General features: G+C 49.5%; 1 protein-coding gene across 2 annotated transcripts in view; it reads right to left on the bottom strand.

Annotated features, from left to right (window-relative positions):
* Positions 1 to 10,394, bottom strand: part of Tmcc2 (transmembrane and coiled-coil domain family 2) — a 35,950-nt gene extending 25,556 nt beyond the window's left edge. The window contains exon 1 of one of the 2 annotated variants that reach the window (XM_021157752.2): positions 9,733 to 10,394. In XM_021157752.2, the coding sequence (XP_021013411.1) occupies positions 9,733 to 9,939 (207 nt within the window). In that variant the 5' untranslated portion in view covers positions 9,940 to 10,394. Of the gene's footprint in view, positions 1 to 8,660; positions 9,241 to 9,732 lie in introns of those variants that run through there. The other variant, XM_021157761.2, reaches the window with a different exon arrangement.
* Positions 10,395 to 12,703: the final 2,309 nt, after the last annotated feature.

Genomic DNA, 12,703 nt, shown 5'->3' on the forward strand with positions numbered 1-12,703 from the left:
AAAAAAAAAAAAAAAGAAATCTGAACAGGATGTTCTCAGGCCGTAGCCTGTAGCTTAGTAGCACACAAGTAGTGAACAGGCATTCCTGGAGCTACATCCTTCTCAATTGGTCTCCCCAGTCTCATCACCTCCTTTCTTCCATGTCAGACTGTCCTTCGGGCTGCACTGGGGCATTGAGACCACCAAACCTCCCTTCCCACAGAGGTCTCATTGACAGTCCTTGGAAAAAACAGATCCATATAATCAGGTTATACCTCCGAAGCAGGCTCTGCTGATTCTGCATCCAGCACCTTTTTCAGCCTTCCTCACCAATCAAACTGCAAGGTGTTACTGCACCTTGCTAGAACTTCCTGCTTCACTTTCTCCATAAAGGGACTGGTCCTTTCTAACTCCCCCATCTGGGATGTGAAAGCAGTGTCTGGGGAATTGGTAGCCATATTGTAACCATGAGATGACATAGCCGATGACAGAGGACAACACATGCCAGGAGGGTTTACAAAATAGGAGTCTACAAAAAGCTACCTCTGTCCATAAGAATCTACTATGACTTTCGGTTACTTACAGCCAGTTAAGTTGTGATATAGCTGACAATGAAATAAACATTATTTTTCTGAGCCTAGAATACCTACTGCTGTCCAGACAGGAGGCTTTCATTTCCCCCAGACTAGAGCCAAGCTGAATCCCTGGAGCCTGCTGCTGCCTCTCTGCGGCACTGCCCCAAGAGACACCACCTGCTTCCTCCAAGCCCCAGCACTACCAGGATAAATGGCTGGTGGCAACTGCCATGTAACGGTAGTCGGCTTCCCCGTGAGGAGATGGCTTATCTGTGTAGGCCACGTCTTCTCAAGAGCTCCAGAGCGGTGGGAGGCTGGGTGGGACCCAGAAGACCAGGGGAAACATTATACTGTGTCCTTTAAGAGGGAAACAGAGCCAAGTTACCTGGGGCTCAGGAGCCACAGCAGGCTTTTCTCTGTGTCAACATCCTATAACCTCACAAAGCAACCTCCACCATTAAAATAATTGTTTTAATAACCCAAAAAATTTAGACACACTAGTCTTTCTTTCTTTCTTTCTTTCTTTCTTTCTTTCTTTCTTTCTTTCTTTCTTTCTTTCTTTCTTTCTTTCTCTTTTAGAAACAAACAGAGCAAAAGTTTGAGCATGAAGAAAGCAGGAAAGAGTAAGTCTCCAGCTTCTGAGTGGCTGTCCACTCAGTGATGTCTGTGGCTAGCTGCACCTATGCTTCCATGTGACTACAGGACCCTCACAGAATGGAAGGACCCTCATTCAAGCCCTACAGTCCACCCCTGGTGCCTGGAACCTCACAGGCCCTATCTGTCCATTTTTACACCTCACTGTTAGCTGAGTTTGGAGCTCTGTTCTCTCCTGCACAATCTCACTGTTTCCTCAGATTCCCACAAAAGCAACAACCACACACTGGCACCCACAGATAGGAAATGATTCCTTCTGAAGAACTGAGGTTTGGGGTGGCCCTAGAAACAGGTCTTCTGTGCCAGGTGCTCCCAGGGTTGCCATTTCTTCATAGAGGCGGCACCCCAAGCCCACTTGAATTTATACTGGTCAAAACCAAGATGTCCAAGGTAGAGTGGATGGTAGCACACATGTGTCATTAAGCGCAGAGTGAGCTAGATAGATCCTGGGCCTCCTGACTACAGCTGAGTTACCATCTCTCTTCCTCACATGGCCAGGCCCAAGCTGATACAAGACTTCCAGAAAAGTACCCCAGATAGGGCCTCCTGGCCCTGATTTTTGCCTGACTGTTCCTGCTAAATACACTACATCCCCTGAACTTTTTTACATTCTATTCCAGGCCCTTCCCCCATACCCCATCCCTAACTTGCTTCTCCAACATAGAAGCCCCTCTTTCCCACCCACTCAGGGTGACAATATTTCCCCTAAAAGACTTTAGTTGAGTTCCTGGGTACACAGCTCTGGCATCTGGTGCATTATGGGGCAGGGGGTTGGAGAATCTCAGTTACCGACCAGCCACATCGTCTCCACCCCTACAACCCTTGTCTAATTTGCTTTTAAAATTATACAAAGTGTTTTAAACTTTTGCTGTCAGCCTAACCCGACACTAGTCTTATTCCAGGAGCCAAAAGCTGACGGAGCATAGTAGCCATGTTCCATTTTGCAGATGAAAAAAACCTGAGGCACATAACTGTTAGGAGGATAATCCAAACCATAAAGATGAGCCTCCAACCTCTAGTTGAATTTACCTTTCCTGGCCTACACCTGGCACAAGACTACAGTAGTCGTTGTGTCTGCTGGGACAACACCTAAGGCAGGATTAAAATATAGCCAAAATGTCAGAGTCAGGAGGGTCGGGCACTAAACTGTAGGGGGTCTGCTCAGGGCTCATCACGGGACCTGGGCAAGCCTCTAGCCACAGGTCTGCAGGTAATATCTTCATTTCTCCCTTCCCCAGGAGCTCTGTATGGGAAGGATCTCTGCACCAGCAGTACCCAGGAGTCCACGGAAGATATGAAGGAAAAAAGCAAAAAGTACATTAAAGAACGATGTGGGGTAGGGGGAGTAAGAAGCAAGAATAGCAGGGTGACACACAGGCCAGCTGCTTCTACCTGTGGGTGTCAGCGAGATGGTTAGGGTTTTGACATAACATGATGTGAGGGAAAAAGAAAAGAAAGAAAAGAAAAAAAACCCTCAGTTCATATACATACCCAGCCCCAAGTTTCAGAAGTGAGGAAAACCATGGCGACTAGCTCGAGGGAACTTAGCCACCAACGCAGCAGAAAGCGCCACCTGCTCTGACTAACAGGTTCCAGCTTCTAAATGTCACTTGCTCTCCACATTGACTTTTGCTCTCCTCCAGCTGCCAAAAGCCACTGCCAGGGCCAGACAAAACTGTGTGTCAAGAAGAGACCTGCGAGGCTGGAGAGTCAGGGATGGGGCACAAGCTTTCTGTACCCATGGGAAATACAGTGTGTCCCCAGGCTGGCCAAGGGGATAACTAAAAAGGGCAGCTTCCACCTCACCAGGGGAGGGCAGTGAGGGAGTCCTACTGTCCCTACCCTGGAACTGTCTTCCAGAGTAGGGAGGCCCCATGCTCTCTGGGCAGCACTGTGCTCTCGGGAAAGAGAATGGTTCTCTTTCCTGAGAACCCTGTGGTTTCTGAACAGCAGGCTTCAGCTGTTCTCCTCCCTGGGTGTGGGTCCAACAAAGGGAAGTTTGCTCCAGATTTTGCAAAGACAGCTTAAAGATGCCAAAAGGAAAAGGCTTCAGGGTGTGGTCTCCTTAGCACCATTTGGCTACAACAACATGACCCAAAGCAGTTTCCAATACCTGCAGGTCCCTATGTCCTCATCAAAATCCTGGAATCACTGACAGGGTCATGGGCAGGCACAATTAACCAAGAGCTAATAATCTCCAGGTATCAGCTGTTTAGCCTTCCTTAACCTGGTCTGGCATTCCCTCTGCTCTACTACAGACATGGCTGTGAGGACTCAGGGGTACCTGGGTCACCCTGAGCCTTTATAAGCCTAGGTCGCCAACGTTTCCTCTATTTATAGGGTCTCTATGGAAACAGGGCCAGCTTTAGAGAACGAGTCACTGGGAAAACCCACAGAGACTGTCAGGATCCCAAGGGGATTGTTAAGTCTCCACTACTCCCTCCCCAGTCCCAAACAGCCAAGGCAGGCTGTGGAGGGGGTGCAGGGCAGGGTCTCTCCCCCCCCCCCCAGGCTTCATGCTGCTGACCACAGAGTGGTGGAGAGGCAGCAGCAGCTGGTTCCCAGCCTGCTTGGGGTTTCTATTGGAAACACAGCCATGGGAACATGGTTTCTGCATTCACCCTTCCCCAGGATCAGTTCACATCCAAACCAACAAGAAAAAAGCAGGCCTTACTTAAACCAAGAACAGTTGAGTCCCAGTGCCACCCCCATTTCAACTCTTGTGCCTTTTGTGCTTAGAACAGTCTGGCTGGAGCTAACGAAGGTCAGCCGGGAAAGGTCACCTCACCCACTGGGGCCTCTGCACAGAACTAAGTCATGGAGCCCAGCACAGGAGATTTTTATTAAAGTTGCCATTTCGATGCACCCTCTCTCTGCCTCTCCCGGTTATAGCTATCCTCTACCCACTCTCTGGTCATGCCAGCATACATGGCATCCCTCTACTCCGAACCCATGAGGGCTCATTATCTGCACCATTCGCTGCAATCAATCACGAGCTGTCTTGGGCCTTGGCCTCTAGAGCGCTCTCGGAGGGCTCTCCACCCTTTTACCCACCGGTTTGCTGAATCCTTGACAAGATGAGTGGCTGCCGAGCTGCAGCTGTCTCACCTATTACCTGGTAGAGACCTCACTGCAAACGTGGCCGTTACAATTTACTTATTTGTCCCCAGTCTACAAAACAATCCTAAAAAGTGATGTAATCCTTAGAGAATCACCTTCTGCACAGGCTTAATCTTTTCCAACATTTAAAAATGCTCAGTTGAGCAGTTTTTTGCTTGTTTTCTAACGCAGATCCCTCCTACTATGGCTCGAACTCCTGTCTCCATCTATCATCTTAGTAATTGCCAAGAATGTGTTGACTTGGAAGGAGAATGGCCTTGCTGTCCTCGTAGATGGCTCAGGGAGGGTTTGCTGGGGGATTCATGCCCTTGCAGCCAGCTTCCTTTCCTGCAGTGGCTATCTCTTAGCTAGTGTGGCTGGAAGGGGTGTCCTTTGCTAGTTTGGTTTGAGAAGTGAAATCCACCACCTGCCTGTTCTCGTCCAGCTTTGTTTTAACTTCTGAACACAAGTGACAGACTCCTGTGTTTAGCAGTCAAGCAGAGACCCTTCTTTATGGACGCTTGTTTAGCCAGGGCCTGGGTCCAAAGAACCACCATCCTATTAGATGGGGATTTCCAAGGGAGATGCCAAGTCTCCTGGAAAAGGTCAACACAGGCGATCCGGGTTGTAAGCAAGACCATCCACCACACCTGAGCACCTTCAAACCTCTCCCTATCCACAGCAGCATTTAACCTTGCCTCCACATTCACAACCCATTGACCGTTCCGTTTCAACTCCTTGTAGAGGGAGACATTCTTAATGTGATTGGCAGCCAAGCCACAGTTGGATACACACAGAAAAAGAAGCCCGCTCTGTAAACACTGAATTGCAACTAGGGCAGCTGGGAGTGAATCTAGAACCCAATCTGTGGCAGAACAGAGAGCTTCATTTGCCACATGCTTCCCTGCAAGCTCTGGTTCTTCCCGAGCCCACACACAGGGCTGCTCTGAATACTGCTGCAGGCTGGGGGTGGGGGACAGTCCCCAGCCTCAGGATCCAGTGTCCTCATAAAGTAGAGATGGGTCAAAACTAGCAACTTGAGCATCCTCGGAGCTGGCCCCCCAGCACTGACAGGGAAAGGGAACGGGGTAAACACTATACTGAGGTCTAGGTTCTTGACATCTTATGTATCCTAGCTAGGCGTTCTCCTTGTTTGTTAATTAATGCTCTGCCCTTTCTTTACTATTCTGATCTCAAGCCATCTCCTCTTCAAGCATCTCCCTGATTAACCCATGGATCGTATTCCACTGCATGTGCCCCAAGCACACTGAAGCCTGGGTGCCCTAGGAGTTTTCTTGCAAGTGTTTCATTCTGGAGGCCCTGGAGGCTCACCTGAAAATGAAGAAGGCATTGCCTTGCCGAAGAACTAAGTTTCCATTTCCTGGGTTTGTTCTCCCTCAATCCTGCTTCCCCTGGTGAAATCTACCTGAGGGGCCCATGCCCCATAGATTGCAGGGATACTGTCCGGCCCCCCCCCCCAGGATAGCCATACTCCACAGTCAATGAATCATCCAAAGTCCCAGGCTATACACTGGCCTTCATACCCCCGCCCCCCTCTCAAGTCTAGTAGTAGCTAGTCTTCTCATTTATTTAAAGACTGATACAGCAAAATTTAACCAACTCCTGGCCCTTAAAAAACAAAACAAAACAAAACAAGCCGGGCAGTGGTAGTGCACACCTTTAATCCCAGCACTTGGGAGGCAGAGGCAGGCGGATTTCTGAGTTGGAGGCCAGCCTGGTCTACAAAGTGAGTTCCAGGACAGCCAGGTCTATACAGAGAAACCCTGTCTCAAAAAAACCAAACCAAAACAAACAAAAAAACAATAGAACAATAGAACAGAAACACAGAGGGTCGGGAATGTCAATGTTAATTTGTGAATAGATGACCTGTCTATTTCTGCTTTTATTAAACTGCACATGTGTCTCTCTATGGACACCATTATATGCATGTCCTATTTCAATGTTTATAATAACATCTTTCCGTCTTAAAGTGCCCAGTTATCTGTTAAGTCAACAGACTAACACAAACCTACCCTCTCACCAATACACTGAATGGGGAAGGAACAGGAGCCATTCGTAGGATGCTGAAACACCCTCAAGTACCCGACCAGGAAAACCACCTAGGGTTCAGCTCTAATTTCCCTTGGTGTCTGTTGTCTTCCCTGCTCCTCACTCAGTAGGAAGAGAGAACAGAATAAGCTATGAACAGAGGAACAGGATCTGAGCCTTGAGTCAAGAGCACTTCCAACCAGATAGGAACAACATGAAGGTGGAACTCCCCTATCTTCTTGAAGGAGTGATCATGATACTGTTCAGAAATCCCAGAGGACAGAGCACCTCTGGGAACTTTCCCTGGCCAGCATCCTCCGGCTCTTCCTCTCAGAAAAGGCTCTGTTCCTGCACAGAGCGGTGGGATTGGAGTGAGTGGTGGAGGGTGGGCAATGCCTTCCCGCAACCTCAGGCTTCTCCAGGGTTCAGGAAGAGCTGCACACTATACTCAGCCATTCTCCCAGGCCTCAGCTACAGGCTGTATTCTGACAGGATCTCTGTGTGCCGAGTTCCCCTAAGCTCCTCCCCACCCCTTCTCACTACAGCCAGTCTCCTCACTAGAGAATTCTGTTACACTTTAGGTCAGCCAGCCAGTCTCTCCTGAACAAGCAGGGACTCTGGATAGCAGCAAAGGATGGGATCATGAGACCAAGTGAATGGAGCCATGAGCTTGAGTGGTTAAAGGAATCCATTTTAACTATCAGGCTCCCCTTATATACTGTCTGCTGAGATCTTCCCCCCTGGAGGATTCATGCTTATATGAAGCTCTGGCAAAGCCTCAGAAGTGTTTACACAAGCCTCCTATGGGACCAAGCCCATTCGCAGGTTGCTTTTCTGTTATAGTTACCGTTTTAAAATGTTACTATGTAACTATTTTCCAGACCACCCCACCCCCCACCCCAACCGCATAATCACAGATTCCAAGCTACCACAGAAGAAATTTACAGTGATAGAGGGCTTGTCTAGCATGCTCAAGACGCTGGTTATGATCTCAGGACATCCACCCCTACCCCAACCTCCACACAAAATAAGCCAAGAAATGCACATCGTGATCATCCTTGAAGGACCAGAGAAAGCCAAAGCCCCTAACACTGCTGAGCATCACTAGCTGGGCATCATTCAGATCTCTAGCAAAGACCAAATTCTCCTCTTTCTCTCTTGCTATGGAGGTGCTTTAGATAGAGCTAAATGCCTTTGCTCCTTGCTCAACAATCAAGATGACTGTCTCCATGACACACAATCAGTCACCATGCCTGGAGCTGTCACAAGAAAATAGAAGTGGGACTAAGGGACTGAAAGTTCCTATCTCCAAGTTCAAAATGAAAGCAAAAGCAAGCCAGAGCTCCTGAACAGCATCAACTAAACACAGGCAAGGGAAAAGGACATTCCAGATTAAAAAGCAAACACATCCCTCTTGGTACCATTATCAAATTCAGAACAAGTCAGCCCCCACCCAGTTCCAGAGACAATGATGGAAATTTTCCACTAAACTGTCAGCCATGGAAAACTTGTCCAGCACTGGAAAACAAGTTTTGCCACACTCCAATATCCCTTGTTCCTTTCTTCAGAAAAGTTAAGTGACATGTCACATTTTGGTAGCCCCGAGTCACATCTGGTGGAGAGGTCTCTGTCCTGCAGTAAACATGTTGTGATGAGACAGACAGAGATAAACAGGCAAGCGCTCTGTGCATTTCCCTGTGCTTGCATGAGCTTGGATCCACACTGCCTGGGCTGTATAGAAGTGTGTGTGTGTGTGTGTGTGTGTGTGTGTGTGTGTGTGTGTGTATGTGTGTAAGGGTCCTCAATTCTCAATTCCTCCTCAGGACAGTTCAGCGGTTAACATATTGTAGTCAAGTGCAGTGCTATTGCTCTCTCTGCCCCTGACCAAAATGAATGTCATCAAAAAAGATGACACAGGAGGGTACAGACAAGGAGCCTTGGGCAGCTTTATAGACACAGAGAAACTACAGCCCCCTTAGCACAGCCAGCAGAGGGAGGTCGAAAGGTCACCCCCTGTTCCTCTTGGCAGCATTAAAGGGACTTCTCTGTGCTTACCATCTCAGTTAAAACAGAAAACATGTCACTTGGGGGAGGGAGTGACACTTCTTGGAGCCTGAGGGAATCACAAGCTTTGTGAAGAAAGCCGAGGTGTTCAACACTCCATCATTACGCATAAGGTGGGTAGAAAGAGGTCAGGTTTGCAAAACTTCCACAAAATTTAAAAGTCCACACAAGGAGTGAGCGGGCTCTCTTCCCCAAGGGACAACACACACACACACACACACAAAGCACAGATGCACTCACCTGGCTTCCTGACTTTGAGCTGCTCAGACCAAAGAAGGAATGTCATTAGCTTATTCTAGTGAGCTCCTCGGGGCCCACAGCCATTTGGACAAGGCTTTAACCTAACGGGAGGTCTTTCTGCTCCCCTATCCCAGACCCTGCACCCTTTCCGGAGAAAATTTCCAAGGCATCAATCCCCAAGGCATTTAAGTTCCTTCCGGGAGCTGACATCTCTCTCAGCCCAGTTGTGAGCTGGCCTAAGGAGCCTGAGCCAGCAGTCCCGATGGTAACTCCAGCAAAGGCGCATTATTTATCCTGGCTGCTGCTGTAATTGATACAGAGATGTATTCAATACAGCTCGCCAATAGCCTGGAAGACCTCGGGCTGGAAAATAAACAGCTCCATGTGAACGGTCCTTTCCAATTCTGGTTCTAGCTGCCGGCTCAGCATGTGTGCAACTTGAACCGAGGCCCCAATCAGCCCAGGCTCTGCCCTGCCACCTGTCAGTTCTCCACCCTGGGGGTTGGTTCAGGAGGCAGAGAGGGATCTCCAAGTACTAGCTTAACCTCTGGCTCCACCTAACGGCAAGACATCTACACCCCCCTTTCATAGATGGACAAACTGAGCTTCGTTCAGGAAGGTGCTCAAAAAAAAAAAAAAAAAAAATCCATACTCGGAGGAGGCTAATTGGCATAGGAAGGTAAACGGTCACCTATTTAGCTTCCCAAGCTACAATCTTCTTCTCTAGCCTTCCTACAGAAGGGAGAGTACTGTGAACTTTCTAAGTTAGCATCTTAGATCTCGCCAGCCCTTTGTCTGCAAAATAGCGTTTCACACACGTTCTTCAAACAATCTCAGATGAGTGAGTCATTAGAACGTTTGCTGAATAATGAAGAACACAGAGGCCTGAGATGGAGCTGATAGACAGGAACAAATGGTGCCTAGCTTCCCCCTCCGAACATAGCCGAACATCATTCATCCTCTCTGACCTCTGCGAGCTTCCCCATCACTTTTATTCGGTTAAGACACTTCTGCGAGGGGTGGGGGAAGCTACGTGGCGGGCTGGGCTTGCCTGGAGACGGTCTGCGCTCACCTTTAAATCAGGAGGCTTGCTTCGGGGACCCGGGTTGGGTGCCACCGCAGCGCCAGCATCTGAAGTTGGCCCGCCAGCGGAGTTAGCACTCGAGGCCTCCCCATGCCGGAGGTCCGCGCCTGGCAGAAGGCAAGCAGCGTCTTCCATCCCAGCCCCATCCTCCTCGCCCTGCTGTTGCTGCAGCTCGTCCGATTTGCACCTCTTCATGGTGTAAGTGGGTCGGCAAGGGGAATCTGTCCTTCTAGCGTGCTATCTTGGGGAGAGACCGCACCCCCCTCTTGCACTCAAAAGACCTGGGGTTTAAATTATGGACGAGGGGAGTAGGCAGATCACGAGTTCTTGAATTTAAGAAATTATCTTTTTAAAAGAGGATGAGGGAGGGGCGAAGAGGGGGAGCCTTAGGATAGTTTATTCCGACCTGGGGAGCGGAGGCAGGTCGCGGGCGAAGCCGGGCTGCAGCGGTCCTTAGGCAGTCACTGGCGCGGGAGGGGGGCCGCTCCCGACCCCCAAACTTTCTGCCTCAGGGCCCCGCAGGGCGGCAGGGAGCTGGACCACACCGCGCATCCCCGCCCGCAGGCTGGACTGCTGGGCCAGGCAGGGCACGCGGGAGCCGGCCGGGCGGGTCCCATAGGGCCGCCCTGGGCACCGGGCCCCGCCGCCCGCCGTCGCCCGCCGCCCGCCGCCGCCGCCCCGCATGGGCCTGCCTCCTCCCGCCCCGCGCCCCGCTTCTCCTCAGCAGCCGCGCAAGGCTGCGGCCACAGCCCGCCGCGAGCGCGGCCTACCCCGCCCGGGCCTCCGCCCGCCAGCGCCAGGGCGAGGCGAGCGCAGATGGCGCCGCCCGCCAATGGGAAGGCCGGAGGGCTGCGCGACGGCGCGCGGACACCGCTGTAGGCTTGGTTGCACCGCGCGTCCCCCGGGAGGGTCTGGAGGGCTGAGGCTGTGTTGGAGCTCAGCTCTGTGCCGGCTTTGGAGCCACCTCTCCCAGGCTAGGCCTTCACGATCACCCCGCCCATTCGCTTTGTTGAGGGGCACATTAAGTGTTTATCATCACTCCCCTAACTCTGCACCTTATATTATATGCATCCCTTCAGTTAGAGACAAGCTAGTCCCTTCTAGAATAGGTGGTTTGGGTCGCAAACCCATGCCTACCTTCATAGCTACAAAAGCAAAGGAGTGAGACTGTTCTGCCACATCCCCTCTTTCTCTGTTTTAAATACACATCTCATAAGAACGTAGGCTTTACGTTTAGAAATTCAGTGCCCAAATACATGCTCACCGGAAGCAGCTTTTAAACAGGAATGGGTATTAATGGTAGGTATTAATGATACATACTAAAGACTGGAAAAAGAATGTTGCATTTGCCCCATACTATTGCTAAGCAGTTTAGAAGATGAGAGCAGATGGAGCTACCTAAAAATGGAGAGTAGTAGTTTTCTACTCTATTAATTCCTATTCGTTCTGCAAACTGTATACCTCCTTTGGCATGGATGGGTTGCCCTTATTCAGCATCCAGTAGTTCTTAAGGCTTTGACTGGACCCTGCATCATCACCATCGTAGACGTCGTCGTCATCATCATCATCAATATCATCATCATCACCACCACCACCAGGGAACCAGACAGAAATGCGAATTCCTGGATACAACCAAATCAGAAGTCATGGACCCAACGAGCCATGTTTCACAAGCCCATGGGGTAATTCTCACACACGGTAACATCTGAGAAACACAGGCCTGGGCTACTGCAAAAGGCTGCGCCTCCCCCTGTGAGTCACAGAGCTTTCTCTGAAGGATTTTACAGTTTGCCAGTCTCTTTCACACTCACCAAACCCTTCTTGCCTCACTTCGGTCCCACTAGTCTGTGAGTTTCCTAACTCTGTTAAGCCTTTCCCCCATTCCAGTCCCTTATTTTGATGTGTATCCTAAAAGAGACCAAGTTGTTAAGAATTTACTCTATTCAGGGAGCCACTTTCTAAACTAAGCAGCTCTGTTTTTAGAAGATGGGAATTTAGAATGGGCTGGGAATGCAAAAACACTCTACCTCCCCACCCCATATCCACTACACAGTATCAGGCACAGTTTGGGAATGCAAAGCTAGAAGCCTTTTGGATTTTCAATGGTGAGGAATGGCAGAGTGCCAGAGCCAGAGCAGATCGTGGGCAGGGACTAGACAAGCCGTTGGGGGAAGGGGGGGGGAGCAGATTCCCTCGGTATATGGTGCAAAGGAGAGAAACACACTGCTCTCTGCCTGGGCTGGGAGAGGAACATGTAGAGGCCCCTAAAGCATGAGCAAGTCTTGGGTGGCAAGGGGTTTGGAACACACAGTGGGCCCTCCTTGACTCCAAGCTGAAGAAAAGCAGAAGTTCTTCAAGAATCCTTCAAGAATGGGGCTGGAGATATGGCTCAGCAATTAAGAGCACTGGGCTCTCCTCCAGAGGTCCTGGGTTCAAAATAGCAGTGCCCAAATAGCAGCTAACAACTTATGTCCCAGGGAACCTAACATTTTCTCTGACCACTTCTTCCAGCCTGCCTGAGCATTAAACATCAGGCACACACATGGTACATAGTCTTCCATGTGGGTAAAGCACTTGTACATATGAAAATACAGTAAATAAATTCATAACAGAAAATTAAATACCCCCCCTAGGAAGCAGAAAACATCATAATTTTTACTTATGCTTCATTTCTCTAACAAATCGATGATCATCCAAGTTTGATTTTGAGGCAGTGCTTCACTATGAATAGCTCAGGGTAGCCTCTAAATTGTAATCTCCCTGAATCAGCCTCTGAGGGTTGAAATTAGAAGCATCTGGCTTAGATTTGATTTTTAAAATAGTATTATGTATTTATTATGTCTGTGTTAGTCAGGGTTCTCTAGAGTCACAGAACTTGTGGAATGTTCTTAAGGGAATGTATTGGAATGACTTACAGTCTACAAGACAACTAACCCAACAATGGTCAGTGGTGAATAGG

This window comes from Mus caroli, chromosome 1, assembly GCF_900094665.2.
Source record: "Mus caroli chromosome 1, CAROLI_EIJ_v1.1, whole genome shotgun sequence".
Classification (NCBI taxonomy): Eukaryota; Metazoa; Chordata; class Mammalia; order Rodentia; family Muridae; genus Mus; species Mus caroli.